The 15,383-nt window shown below is 45.7% G+C and overlaps 1 protein-coding gene across 1 annotated transcript in view; it reads right to left on the bottom strand.

The window, feature by feature from the left end:
• Positions 1–15,383, bottom strand: part of cilp2 (cartilage intermediate layer protein 2) — a 42,178-nt gene that overhangs the window by 21,121 nt on the left and 5,674 nt on the right. The window contains exons 2-6 of the mRNA XM_080212694.1: positions 12,495–12,596; positions 8,903–9,172; positions 8,193–8,375; positions 7,703–7,861; positions 3,030–3,344 (exon numbers count right to left, since the gene is read on the bottom strand). Coding sequence (XP_080068820.1) covers positions 3,030–3,344; positions 7,703–7,861; positions 8,193–8,375; positions 8,903–9,172; positions 12,495–12,596 — 1,029 coding nt within the window. The remainder of the gene's footprint in view (positions 1–3,029; positions 3,345–7,702; positions 7,862–8,192; positions 8,376–8,902; positions 9,173–12,494; positions 12,597–15,383) is intronic.

Here is a 15,383-nt window from a genome sequence, read left to right as displayed (position 1 = left end):
GAAATTATACCCATTATATCCTCAGAGCTACCCCTCCTGCCCTTGCTGCTGAACAGCAAGGTCATAGCTAGGGTGTAGAGAAAGATCAACTTAATGCAAGGTAGGTCCATTCAAAAGTCTGACAGCAGCAGGGAAGAAGCTGTTCTTGAGTCGGTTGGTATGTGACCTCAGACTTTTGTACGTTTTTCCCGATGGAAGAAGGTGAAAGAATGTCTGGAGTGCATGGGGTCCTTAATTATGCTGGCTGCTCTTCCGAGGCAGCGGGAAGTGTAGTCAAAGTCAATGGATAGGAGGCAGGTTTGTGTGATAGTTTGGGCTACATTCACAACCTTTTGTAGTCTTTTGCAGTCTTGGGCAGAGCAGGAGCCATACCAAGCTGTGATACAACCAGAAAGAATGCTTTCTATGGTGCATCTGTAAAAGTTGGTGAGAATCGTAGTCGACATGCCAAATTTCCTTCATCTTCTGTGAAAGTAGAGGCATTGGTGGGCTTCCTTAACTATATCAGTATGGGGGGACCATGAGAGGTTGTTGGTGATCTGAACACCTAAAAATGTGAAGCTTTCGACCCTTTCAACTTCAGTCCTGTTGATGTAGACAGGGGCACGTTCTCCTCTAGGCTTCCTGAAGTCAATGACAATCTCCTTCATTTTGTTGACATTGAGGGAGAGATTATTGTTGCCACACCAGTTCACCAGATTCTCTATCTCATTCCTGTATTTTGCCTCATATAAGGGGTAAAGTGGGGAGAACACAGCCTTGTAGCGCACCAGTGTCGAGGATGATCATGGAGAAGGTCTTGTTGCCTATCCTTACCGATTGTGGTCTGTGAGTTGGGGAAGTTCAGGATCCAGTCACAGAGGGAGGAGCCGAGGCCCAGGCCATGGAGTTTGGAGATGAGTTTCAGCGGAATAATAGTGATCAAGCGGGTTATAGAGCGATACAGAAGGTTGGTCTAAATAGGACAATGTGATTGGTGCAGACTTGGTGGGCCGAAGAGCCTGTTCCTGTGCTATACTGTTCTTTGAACTCACAAAAACAACATCAGCTCTTTGGTTGTGCCGAGAAGAACATTTCTGCTCCAAAAGGGTAACTTCTCCCCACTGGTCCGCCACACAGAATTACTAACTTCAGCTGCCTTCGTCACTTTAAAGCCTGCTTCCTGAAACCCCTTTCCTGGTGGAATCTCATTTTCTGCTCCTCTATTTTTTAGCTGAACTGGGATCTTTCCCTGCCCCTGGACCCTATCTGGGACTCTCCCTTTGGATCCTCTCCCTTTGGTTCCCATTACCACTCTCCTGCTGGGAGATAATGGTTTAGTGATATTATTGCTAGACTATTCATCCAGAAACTCAGCTAATGTTCTAGGGACCCGGGTTCAAATCCCACCATGGCAGATGGTGGAATTTGAATTCAATCATTAGAGATACCTGGAATTAAGAATCTACTGATGACCTTGAAACCATTGTTGAGTGTTGAAAAAAACCATCTGGTTCACTAATGTTCTTCAGAGAAGGAAATCTGCCATCCTTATCTGGTCTGGCCTACATGTGACTCCAGAGCCACAGCAATGTGGTTGACTCTCAATTGCCCTCAAGCAGCAAGGGAAGGGCAATAAAGGCTGACCAGCCAGCAACACACAGGTCTCATGAATGAATAAAAAAAAATTTCCTCCTTTAATCCTCTGCTCCCAATCACCTGACCCAAGTTTTTTCAACATTTTTCTTCAGGCCAAAGCACGCTGGGTCCAAAGAAAGTGAAAATGGAGTTTCAGAAGCTCTGAGGCCTGTAAGGATTTGCAGTTCCTTACCTCCGCTCTCAAATCCAGGTTAATCTGGACTTTTGTAACACATTAAATACTGCCCAATAAAGAGGATTCCCATGTATCAGACACAAGAACACCAGAGATTTGGTATTGGGATCAAGGTTCAGAATGAATATGGGCTTTTTCATTGAGTAACAACAAAACCACTTGTATTTGTATTGAGCCTTTAAAGTAATAAAAGGTCCCAAGGCACTTCCCAGAAGTGATAAGACTGAGGGGAAAGGTTGGTCAGAGGGGTGGGTTTTAAGAAGTTTCTTAAAAGGAGGAAAGAATGATGGTGAGGTTTGAGGGGGAATTCCGAAGATAAAGGCCCAAGGTGCTAAAGATACGGCCACCAATGGCAGAGTGATGCTCAAGAAACCAGAGTTAGATGAGCAGAGATCTCAATGGGTGGTGAGGCTGGAGAAAGTTCCAGAGATTTGGGGGGTGGGGGGACAGTGATGAGTGGATGAGACTCGATGCAGATAACGACATGGGCAAAGTTTTAAAGGACTTCAACATATGAAGGCAAAATGCAAGAGACCAGTCAAGACTGCAATGGTCAAATCTAGAGGACACAGAGGCATTGATGAGTGCAGGGGTGGGTGATAAGCTGACACATAATGTGATAAAGGAGACCATTCAGCCCATTGCCCCTATTCTGGCACTTAAGCTATGTAGGTGGAACAATTGCCCTGCTCTTTCTCAGTCGCACTGTAAAATTTTCCTTTTCGTGTATCTATCTTGTTCCGTGTTGAATATTGTTATTGAATCTGCTTCCGCTGCCCTTTCAGGGACACGTTCCTAAACACAACAACTCATTACATGAAACAAATTTGCCTCATTTCCTCTCCTGATTCTTTTTCCAAAACACACACTCTATCTTCTGTAATTAAAGCTCAGCTCTATGGAACATTTTACAGAGCGGCACAATAAAATATCCATCATCAGGATTCTACAGGGAGCTGCTGTGGCGTTGAGTGTCAACTGAGATCGATAGTAAGGGCATCAAGGGAATGTGGAGCAAAGGTGGGTAAATACAGTGGAGGTACAGGTCAGACAAGAATAGTGGAGCAGTCTCAAGGGGCTGAATGTGCAATGATGCAGGCTGCAGTGTGTAATGGTTCATTGTTCTGCCTTTTCCTTTGAAGTTCTAATGTGTGTAATGTTATTGAAATGGTTGAAAGCCCGAGTGCAAGATGAAGCTTTTGAGATAGTTACTGACCAGCTCTCTTGAGAACCGCCTTAACCACTGATGATTCAGTGCCATTTTGAACAGCTCGAAACACCGAGGGGGTGAACTTTGCACCTTTGACCAGAACGCGAGTCTTGCTGTTGGCACAGACACCGGGAATCTTGAAAGTACCACTTTCGTCGCTCATTGTTAATATCACGTGTGGCTGATCCTCCATCGCTATCCTACTGCGGCTTATGGGCACTCCATTGGCAGAATGGACCGTGCCCACTAAAACATGCCCGTCACAGGTGCAACCATTGCATTCTTCGTTCACACGACCCACTGCACATGTGTGCTGGCAAACTGCAAGAAGAAATTCCCGTTGTATTTTATTAACATTGCTGTCCTCACCACCCCCAAAATCCCAATCTTGTTCTGGAACAAATCCTGACTGTGTTCTAGAACAATTGGGGGCTGAGTAAAGCCCGGTAACAATCATTGTTAAGAAACAGGCATTAAAAATTTATTAACTGTGGAGACAAACCAGCACAAATAGAATCATAGAATCCCTACAGTGCAGAAGGAGGCCATGTGGTCCATCGAGTTTGCACTGACCACAATCCCACCCAGGCCCTAACCCCATGCACTTACCCTAGCTAGTTCCCCTGACACTAAGGGGCAATTTAGCACAGCCAATCAACCTAACCCACACATCTTTGGAGCGTGGGAGGAAACCAGAGCACCCGGAGAAAATCCACGCAGACGCAGGGAGAATGTCCACATAGACAGTGATCCAAGCCAGGAATTGAACCCAGGTCCCTGGCGCTGTGAAGCAGCTGTGCTAACCACTGTGCCTGTTCTAGAACCATCAGGGTTGAGTAAAGCCCAGTAACATGTTAAGATAGAGACATTAAAAATTAATTAACTGTGGAGAGATCCCAGCACAAATGTGCAGAGTATTTTTTTGTAGGAATAAATGGATCCTGATTATAGTTGGGCCACAGATCCACACAGGAAAAAAGTGTACATCCCAACAGTAACCACACTTCAAAAAGTACTTTACTGGCTGGAAATTTCTCAGATACCCTGTGGACCTGAGAGGCGCTAAGGTTCCTAGGTTTTACATCAGAGTGCTGTGTTGGAGAGTGTAAGGGCATGCTAATTCGCACGCATATAAACACACACACCAAGCTACAGACCAAGATCTGGAAAATAGGATTAGAATAGATAAATGCTTGATGGCTGACCCAGACACGATGGGCCAAAGGGCCTCTCTTCATGCTGTAAAACTCTTTGACAGTGATGTCTCACTTTGCCTGTGCCAAAAAGAGTAAACGCCTGATACACACATTATAAATACAAGTTCCAATTCAATCTCTCTTTACATCCAAACTTTGGCACTCACACACCTCCTTCCTTCACCCCACCAACCCTGCCCCCCATCAATTGTTACCCTGCCCTGATTCCTCCATATCTCCTTCCACCATGCCCCCCCTACACCCCCCCCCCCCCCCCCCCCTCAATATCATCTATTGTTACTCTGCCCTCAGGTAAAGCTTATCATCCACTCCAACACTTGCTAATTCATAACATCTAATTATGCCAGATGAGTTTCATGGTTTTGTTAAACCGACCCGATTAAAAGGTGGCAACAAGGCAGTGACTCATTGTACACACGCTGCGCAGCTAACCGTTCAGCCAACTTGTGACAAAACCCGCCCCGAAAATGTATACCTCTCTGAGCAAAAGCAGTCAAAGAGATCAAGAAAGAACCTGCATTTATATCACGCCTTTCGCAATCTCAGAATGACTCAAAGTGCTTCACTGCCAAGGAAATGCATTTTGAAGCGTAGAAAATGTAGCAGCCCATTTGTACACAGCAAGATCCCACAAATAGAACTGAAGGATCGTGCAGATAAACAGTTCATAGAAACATAGAAACCCTACAGTGCTGAAGAAGGCCATTCGGCCCATTGAGTCTGCAACAACAATAATCCCACCCAGGCCCTATTCCCATGATCCTGCATTTTGACCCCACTAATCCCTCTAATCTACACATCCCAGGACACTAAGGGGCAATTTAGCATGGCCAATCAACCTAACCCAGACTATGAGAGGAAACCCATGCAGACACAGGGAAAGTGTGCAAACTCCACACTGACAGTGACCCAAGCTGGGAATTGAACCGAGATCCCTGTATGAGGTAGCAGTGCTAACTACAATGTCATCATACTGCCATGTACTTTTGTGATGTTGCTTAATATTGAGTAGGGTATTAGACACACCCCTCCTCTTTGAAATAATAATCAGAGTTTTTTTATATAATCATAGAACTCTATAGTGCAGAAGGAGGCCATTTGGCCCATCGAGTCTGCACCAATAACAATCCCACCCAGGCCCTATCCCCAGAAACCCATGCACTTACCCTAGCTAGTCCCCCTGACGCTAAAGGGAAAATTTAGCACGGCCAATCCACCTAACCTGCACATCTTTGGACTGTGGGAAGAAACTGGAGCACACAGAGGAAACCCACGCAGACATGGGGAGACTGTGCAAACTCTGCACAAACAGTGATCCTAGCTGGGCATCAAATCTGGGACCCTGGCACTATAAGGCAGCAGTGCTAACCACTGTGCCACCATGCCACCCCCAAGAGGCAGAGGAGTATAACCTTCAATTTGAAAGACCTCAGTAATGGCACTGGGAGGGCCAGCCTGGATTATAGAGCTCAAATCGCTGGAGTGGGACTTCAACTCACGGCCTCTCTGGCGCGGAGACGAGAGAGTGTGCTAACAGTGAAGCCACGGCTGAGACAAGAGGTTTGCCAAAAGATATTTGTGTGACAAGCCTCCCACTTTAATTGAGACAGCTGCCTGTTAAATTGAAGAAGAAGGTGTTAGTCCCCTTCGGGGAGTGTGAAAGTGCCCAGCTTTCTGTTTTAAAATTAAATTACACCTCAGACGGAGGAGTAGATTGCAGACTCTAATTGCAGAGTAGTTCAACTCCATAATAAACATGGTGTACATTCCTGACAGTGACGGGGTTGGAAATGTATCTAACTCTGACAGCGCTGACAGACTTCCGACCTCCCCCTTTGTTTTAGTTCCAAACAACCTGTGCGGGTGCGGGGGGTTGGGGGGGGGGGCGTGGGTTATATTTATCTATACTTCTAGAAATTTCTACCACTGATGGTTACAAAGAACTCAACAAAACAAACCCAAATCAGCGGGGAATCTTCAGATCAAAGCTCATTTTTAATTCTCCGGCCTTCGATTCTCACAACTGCCGAGTAGTTTCCCAATTAACAACAGGCTGTTTCTCCTGCGGATGTTGCCAAATTCCTGGGGGGGGCGCGGGGGTTGAGACCGGCACATCCCAGCTTTGTGGGGTCTCTGTTTCCTGGGGACAGGGGCTGCAGTTCCGGAGTGGGATCTTTCCAGGATACAGAGTGAAAATTCGCTGGTAGCTGGTTTGCCTCCGAGACAGTGTTGTGGGTTAGAGCCCCCAGTTTAGAGTACAAAATCGATGGGCTGGTACTGCAGTGGTGTACTGCAGGGGGAGTGCTGCACTGTCAGACTGCTGTCTTTCAAATTAGGGGCCCGATTTTACCATTTTCTAAGTGTTGAATCTGGGCGCAATTCAGATCCGACTTGGAAAACTGCTGTCAGGGCCCCATTTGCGTTTAAAAAAAAAACACGGATCTGAATCACGTGTGGACGGGGCTTATTGTGCCGCTGCTCCAATCGGAGATTTGAACTGCACGTGCGCAGTGAAAACAAAATTGAAAAATGCTCCCCTGTCACATCGTTCCCAGGGCACAAAAATCAGGAGCGTTGGCCCCCCACAGATATTACTCAACTCCCACAACATAACCGTCCTCCTTATCCACCCAACCACCCCCCGCTACCCAGACCGATCGCGAACCCCTGCTCCCTTTCCCTCCACCGATCGCCTGCAGAGTGGCAGCGCTCCCTCCTGCCTCTCCCCAGAGGATGATCCCTCCTCCCTTCCACCCCACCGCCCACCCCCCCTACCCAGAGGATGACCTGGCCCGCCTCCCTCACCACCTGGCCGCTGGAAGCTCTGAACTCACCTCTTCAGAAGCTGGAGCACCCGAAACACGCTCGGCAAAGGCCTGTCTGTTGTGCTCCAAATCTGGACACGCGAATGCGATGGTAAAGGGGGAAATGCTGGTAAAGTCGGGCAGGCAGCCCATTAATTCAATTTAAGTACGTGCCCGGTTCGGATCGCGGTCACTTTTGGGTCTTGGTAAAGTGGGCATCTGTGCAGATGTGGGCACGAATCACGTTAATGGCCTCACGCCCGACTTTACCAAGTTTTCGCCCCCAAAAACAGGCGCAACTGAGTGGTAAAATCGGACCCTAGATATTAAACCAAAGCCTCGTCTACTTTTTCAGGTGCACACAAGTGATTCCCAGACCTCTCAGGAAGATTATTTATCCCTCATTACACGCAGATCGCGTCGGGCAAATAATAATCTGCACTCTTCAGAATTATCGGTTCATTATCTCATTGCTAATTGTGGGACCTTGCTGTGCACTCATTTGCTGCTGTCTTTCCTACATTATGGCTGTGACTATACTTCGTAAAGTGCTTTGGATTGACTATAAAATGATTTGGGGGCAGCTGGAAGGAAAGCATCACTTCTGAAACAGATCGAGGCAGACCACCCTCTAACTCATCCTGAGAAAGTCCTTTACCTGTACAAGATGCCTTGATACACTTTTGGACTTCAACTGGCCGTCCGACACAGGTTTGCCTTTCCGGGGTCCGGATGCAGTTCCGGCGGCGCAGAATGTGACCGTTCCCACACGTGACAGAACACTCACTCCAGGGCCCCCACTCTGTCCATTGAGCCTCTTGAAAATCAGGTGTTGGGGAGGTAGGGTGAAAACGGAATGAGTAAGTTATTTTAAAACAGCAGGCTGTACAACAGAAAACACCAGGGGACAAGGAGCACCTACAACAACAACAACAACAGCAACTTGCATTTGTTTAGCATCTTCAACTCAGGAAAATATGTCAAGGCATTCCACAGGGGGGAAATCATCAAACAAAATCTGATACTGAGCTACGGTGACCAAACGTTTAGTTGAAGAGATTATTTTTAAGGAGGCGTCGAAAGAAAGATCAAGGCTCCACCAAGTCATTATGCCATAGAAAGAAGCCATTCAGCCCGTCGAGTCTTACCCTGGCAGGGAGGAATGCTACACCCACGTCGCTCGATGGCCTTCCCCTTGCATCTGGGAGACACGTTAAAGCGGAAGCGCATGTTGTTGGTGCAGGTGCGTTGTCGAGCTTGGATACCCGCTCCACCGCAAGTGGTCATGGAACACGAGCTCCACTCTGACCAGTCTGACCAATAGGCTTGAACTGAGAATGGAATTCACAAAGATACAGCAAGATAAACACACACATATTCATACACGGAGCTGTGTGTCCCCATTGTAGTGGTCAATGTCTCTGTGTTTGATTACAAGAGTCTGTCTACCATCCATGCTCACTACACTTGATTGAGTAAGACTAGGACTCAACACTAAACAGACAGTCAAAGGTAGAACGTAGAAGTGGACAGTGTAAGTAAAACCTGTTAGACACATAGAAACTAGAGATATATCAAAATACAACATCCATCATGTCACCTCCACCACTCCCCCCACCAAATCCCTGCCCAGCTCGAAGTGTCATCTATGCAAAATATATCCTTCTTTCAATCAATTGGTTCCAGCACAGCATTTGCGAATCATGAAAGAAAAAGTATCTTTTTTTTTAAAAAAAAGAATTTCCCCTCAGGAAGGAGCTGGGAATTTGCAATCAGCTGCCCGGCAGATAAAGGGAAGGGAGAGAAAGGAGCAAGGGATGTTGGTGAGAGCACCCAGATCAGGAGAGGTCCCACATACCTACAGGGCATTGGAACCGGATGTGGTAATTGGAGCAAGTCCTGCCCTTTGGCTGTTCCTTGTTGATGCACCAGAAGCCCTTGTTTGGACTGTAATGGACGACCTCCCCGGTTTGGTCGGCTTTCACCCATTCCGTCGTACGTGCCTCAATGGATGTCGGCCGTGCGCACACCCGCTCCCGGTAGTAGAAGCGGATGGCTTCCAACCGTTCAAAGTCTCCGTTTCCTCCAGGGTGGTCAATGTTGAACCAGGAGGTCCATTCTGTCACCTCTGCCAAAGTAAAAGATGCCAATCATTAAAACCAGATGTCTCAAAACACTTCACAGCCAATGGATTACTCTGTAGTGTGCGCACTGTTCTGGGAAATATGGCAACCAATTTGCACATGGCAAACTCCCACAGATAGCAGGGTGATAATGACCTTACAGCCCGTTTTTGTGATGTTGGTTGAAGGATAAATGTTGTCCAGGACGGAGAGAACTCCCCTGTTCCTCTTCAAAATGGTTTTGTAGGGTCTTTTACACCCACCTGACAGGACCTCAGTTTAACCTCTCATCAAAGAGACAGCACCTCCAGCAGTGCAGCACTCCCCTCAGATCTGCACTGGAGCCTTCACCTTGACTTTTATCTTTGTGTTTCTGGAATGAGACCTCAACCCAAGATTTTCTGACGTAGATGGGAAAATTTAAGGTTTATTTATTAGTGTGACAAATAGGTTTACATTAACGCTGCAATGAAGTTATTGTGCAAGTCCTTTAGACGCCACACTTCGGCACCTGTGAGGGAGAATTTAGCATGGTCAGTCCATCCTAACGTGCACACCTTTTGGATTGTGGGAGGAAACTGGAGCACCTGGAGGAAACCCTTGCAGGCATGGGGAGAACATGCCGACTCTGCAAGACAGTGACCCAAATCAGGAATCGAACCCGGGTCCTTGGCACAGTGAGGCAGCACTGCTAACCACTGTGCCTATTATCAACAGAGCCCCAATTGACTCAACATCAAACAATTGACTAAATTGTGTCAAACATACATCTGATTCTCTTAGTGGTTATCACTCCAGCCACTGAGTCCGAAGTTGGTGGATTCACATCCCATTCCAGAGACTCAAGCCCCATAATCTAGGCCAACAAGACAAGCGCAGTACCAAGGGAATGCTGCACTGCCAGAGGCGCTGTTTTGGATGAGAAATTAAACTGAAGCTCCCTCTGGTGTTCTAAGTGAATACTACACTATAGGCTGAAGAACTATAGGGACTTCTCCACTGTGTTCTGGCTAAAAGCCTTTCCCGGTCAACACCCCTAGAAACAGATGTGGGGTATGCTGTGTGCAACATTTGCCTACAGAAAAACATTCTGTACTGAACATATTCCAAAAAATAATGCAAGATGCAAAACAACACCACAAAGAATCCTCTAGAAAGGGGACAGACATTGGACAGGAATGAGAGAAGAAACTAAGGTGAGTGAGAGCTCAGGCTAGGGGAGACTTTTGAAGCAGAAAGGGAGTTAATTAAGGCCAAGGGACTGGCAACAATATTTGGGGCAGGAGACAGAGCATTAAAGGTGAAGGGACGGGTTGGGTAAGGACTGCAAAGAGACACACAGATTAGTGACAAATTTCTCAAAGGGAAACAAGTTACAAAGTGGTTAGATCTTTTTAAAAATACTTTGTGAATTTTAATTTCATGAAAGTTAGGAAAATCTTTTGTGGACAATCTTAATATCTTCACTATCAGGAATTCATAAAATGCTCATGGGACAGGTTAGATACATAGAGTCATAGAGGTTTACAGCACAGAAACAGGCCCTTTGGCCCAACTTGGCCATGTCATCCTTTTTTTCAAACAGATAAAGCTCCCTCTACACTGTCCCAATCAAAAACTCCAGGACAGGATCAGCACGGGGTTAGATTCACAGCAAAGCTTCCACAACACTGTCCCCATCAGACACCCCCAGGACAGATAAAACAGCAGATTAGATACAGAGTAAAGCTCCCTATAACTGTCTCCACCTGATACTCCAGGACAGAGACAGCATGGGATTGGATACAGAGCAAAGCTCCTTCTATACTGTCCCTATCAAACAGTCCCAGGGCAGGTACAGCAAGGGGTTAGATACAGAGTAAAGCTCCCTCTAGACTGTCCCCATCAAACACTCCCAGGATAAGGACTGCATAGGGTTAGATACAGAGTAAAGCTCCCTCTACACTATCCCCATCAAACACTCCCAGGATAGGTACAGCACAAGGTTAGATACAGAATAAAGTTCCCTCTAGACTGTTCCCATCAAATACTCCCAGGATAAGGACAGCATAGAGTTAGATACAGAGTAAAGCTTCCTCTGCACTGTCCCCATCAAACATGCTGAGGACAGATACAGCACAAGGTTAGATACAAGGTAAAACTACCTCTTCACTACCCCCATCAAACATTCCCATGGCAGGTACAGCACGGGGTTAGATACAGAGTAAAGCTCCCTCTACACTGTCCCCACCTTTCACCCACCTGACAAAGGAACACCATTTCCGGAAGCTTGTGGGATTACTATCAAATAAACTGGTTGGACTTAAACCTGGTGTTGTGAGACTTCTTACTGTGTTTACCCCAATCCAACACCGGCATCTCTACATCATGACTACCATTGAAGTCACAGACTCCCAGCCGGGACTTGTATTAAACACAAAGTGATTATTGACCAGCTATTCAACTGTCTGAGGAATCTCAGACAATCTTCACCTGACATTTAAATACTAAATGAGCAATTCTGGTAGGAGATGGATGGGGGAGAAATCATCAAATCACTTTGAATGTCCTTCTGCTTGCTGACAATGTAACTAAATTCAACCAGTGCTGTACCTGTCCTGGGAGTGTTTGATGGGGACAGTGTAGAGGGAGCTTTACTCTGTATCTAACCCTGTGCTGTTCCTGTCCTGGGAGTGTTTGATGGGGACAGTGTAGAGGGAGCTTTACTCTGTATCTAACCCTGTGCTGTTCCTGTCCTGGGAGTGTTTGATGGGGACAGTCTAGAGGGAGCTTCATTCTGTATCTGACCCCATGCTGTACCTATCCTGGGAGTGTTTGATGGGGACAGTCTAGAGGGAGCTTTACTCTGTATCTAATCCCGTGCTGCACCTGTCCTGGGAGTGTTTGATGGGGGGACAGTCTAGAGGGAACTTTACTCTGTATCTAATCCCGTGCTGCACCTGTCCTGGGAGTGTTTGATGAGCTCTGTGAAGATATTAAGATTAATCTCTCCACTCTTCCCTTATGTCCTTTTGTCCTTTGCCTTTCCCCTGACGAAAAGCTGCATTACATTCCTGACAGTTCAGTTCTGACAAGTTCTGGGACTAGAAAGGTTAATCCTCTCTGGATGCTGAGTCTTTCCAGCATTTTCTGTCTCAATTTCAGATATTTTGCATCTGCAGTATTTTGATTTATGCTAAGTTAAAGCCAATGATTAAATTTGTGTTCCACTCCTGCCAGCATTCGGAATGTAACTCTGTTGGTTTTGGCAGGTGAGGAGTCCCATGGTTAATCAGGCAGGATGCCAGTTACAGAAGGTAAGAAGGGCCCTCATTGTGTTCCCTTTACCTGGATTCAGATGCCGTGTCCCACTGTAATCTAGTTTCCGATTCCTCCGAACCTGTTTCCATTTCTGGATTCCGGACTCGTTCTTTTCAGCAGTTGTGGAAACTGTGGATGGAAAGAACTGATTAAGATATAAGATCAACGATGCAACAGATCATCCAATCAACTGCCTTGTCCAAACTGCAAAGAGATGTTTGTAATGTCAGCAGCAGTTGGTTTTTGTGACCTCTGCACATTTACCAAGCTGGTTGCCTTAAAATATTCTCTGAATTCAACTGAAATATGAAAGAGAAACTTTTAAATTCTCAAGGAGGTACACACACAGAAACAATGTGGAGGGAGCTTTATTCTGTATCTAATCCTGTTCTGTACCTGTCCTGGGAGTGTTTGATGGGGCAGTATAAAGGGAGCTTTACTCTGTATCTAACCCCGTGCTGTATCAATCCTGGGAGTGTTTGATGGGGACAGTGTAGAGGGAGCTTTACTCTGTATCTAACCCTGTGCTCTACCTGCTGCAATTTTATAGCCCTGTTGTTACATTGATACTGTGCAGCTGCAAGGCAAAACAGTTAACAATTGAGAAGAGACATATTTATGGACAGGAACTATTTAAAGCCAGTGAGTTGGTAATAATTCTGGTACAAGTCAGAATGAATAGAATCATATACCAGAGTTCTTCTGTCCCGCCCACCATGGGAATCGGAGTGGGCGAGTGGCGGATAATGGGAAGGTCCATTCACCAAGCAGGATTCTCAGGCCAAGCGAGGCTCCAAAATCCTGCCCATGGAATCTTAATAGTATAGAAAGAGGTCTTGAGTTTCATTGTGTGTCATCTCTTAGAAAGTCTTCCAATTAGTTCCATTTTCCCTGCTCAATTTCCACTTCAAATATTTATTCAGTTACTTTTGGAAAGTTACAATTGAATCCGTTTTGATCACCCTTTCAGGCAGCAGGTACCATATCAAAACAACTCACTGGGTGAAAAAACTCTTCAAATTCCCTCTGTTTCTTTTACCAATCACTCTAAATCTCGTGTCCACTGGTTAAGACCCTTCTGATTTTGACACCCTATTAAATCCCCCTTCAGCCTTCTCTGCCCCAAGGAGAATGACCCCAGTTTTTTCTACCACTCCAGGAACTTCATTTACTCTTCTTAAATCAAAGTCATTTAAAGTTTAGTTATTAGTATCTCAAGTCAGGCTTACATTAACACTGCAATTAATTTACTGTGAAATTCCCCTAGTTGATCGCCCATTCGGGGCAATGTACCTAACCAGCACATCTTTCAGAACTTTGGAGGAACTAAAGCACCCAGAGGAAACCCACGCAGACACGAGGAGAATGTACAAACTCCACACAGACAGTGACCCAAGGCAGGAATCGAACCCAGGTCCCCGCCACTGTGAGGCAGCCGTGCTGACCACTGTGCCACTGTATTTGTTTCAAATGATCTGATGATATTTTGTTGCATTACTTAACCTGAATTGGATGATTAGATATTTTTACCATGAGAAATGACCTTGAGTTCACAGTAACAATCAGAACATCTCAATCATTAATCTGTGGATTGAACCATTTTTTGATTATTAACTCTCAGGATGTGGGAGCCCCTCACAAAGCTCACAGTTCATAGAATCTTAGGATAGTACAGCACAGTGGGAGGCCATTTGGCCCACCAAATCTGTATTAGCTTTTAAAAACAAGATCAAATCCATTTGTATCACTTCCCTATATTCTTGCAATCTGGTTTTCTCTTAAATATTTATCTAATTCCTTTCATTGAAGGTTATTATTGACTCTGTATCCTCCACCTCATCTGCCAGTGTATTCCAAATCCAAACCAATTTCCAAGGATACAGAGGAACAGGAGAGTGAAATTGTGGCGGCACTGACTATAATGTTGCAGTCTTCCTTAGACTCAGGAGTGATGCCAGGGGACTGGAGAATTGCACGTGTTACCCACTTGTTCAAAAAAGGGTGTAAAGATAAAGTAAAATGTATTTATTAGTCACAAATAAGGTTTACATTAACACTGCAATGAAGTTACTATGAAATTTGCCTAGTTGCCACATTCCAGCACCTGTTCGGGCCAATGCAGCTAAGGAAACCAGGGCACCTGGAGGAAACCCACGCAGACACAGGGAGAACGTGCAAACACCACACAGACAGTGACCCAAGTTGGGAATCGATCCCAGGTCCCTAGCACTGTGAAGCAGCAATGCTAACTACTGTGCTGCCCATAAGCCTGGCAACTGCAGGCCGGTCTGTTAGACTTCAGTGGTGAGAAAACCTTAAGCAATAACTCAGGACAAAATTAATAGTCACATGGACAAATGAGGGTTAATTGAGGAAAGCCAACATGGCTTAAAGGCAAATCTGGTTCAACTAACTGGCTGCAGTTTGTTGATGAGGTAACAGGGATGTTGATGGGGGCAATGCAGTTGATGTAGTGTACATGGACTTCCAAGAGGCACTTGATGCAATGCCACACAGACTCATCAACAAATTTATAGTTCACGGAATTAAAGGGACAGTAGCAACATGGGCACAAAGTTAATTCAGTAATAGGATACAGAAAGAAGTAGTTAATGGATGTTTTCAGGCTGGTTTGTAATGGAGTTCTCCAGGGGTCAGTGCTGGGACCCTTCTCCCTAATATATATTAATGACCTAGAGATTGGTGCACTGCACACAATGTTAAACTTTCCAATGATGTGAAACTCGGGAAGTATTGTAAGCTGCAAGGAGGATATTGCAGAACTTTAAAAGGACAGTGGAATGGGCAGATAAGTGGCAATTGAAATTCAAAGTGGAAAAATTTGAGAGAAGGACGTGGGAAGACAATATGAAGTAAAGGGTACAACTAGAGAGGACACTGGAGCAGGGGGAGCTG

This window comes from Carcharhinus amblyrhynchos, chromosome 26 (assembly GCF_965287045.1).
Source record: "Carcharhinus amblyrhynchos chromosome 26, sCarAmb.v2.hapA, whole genome shotgun sequence".
NCBI classification, from domain to species: Eukaryota; Metazoa; Chordata; class Chondrichthyes; order Carcharhiniformes; family Carcharhinidae; genus Carcharhinus; species Carcharhinus amblyrhynchos.
This window is presented reverse-complemented; position numbering and strand designations above follow the sequence as displayed.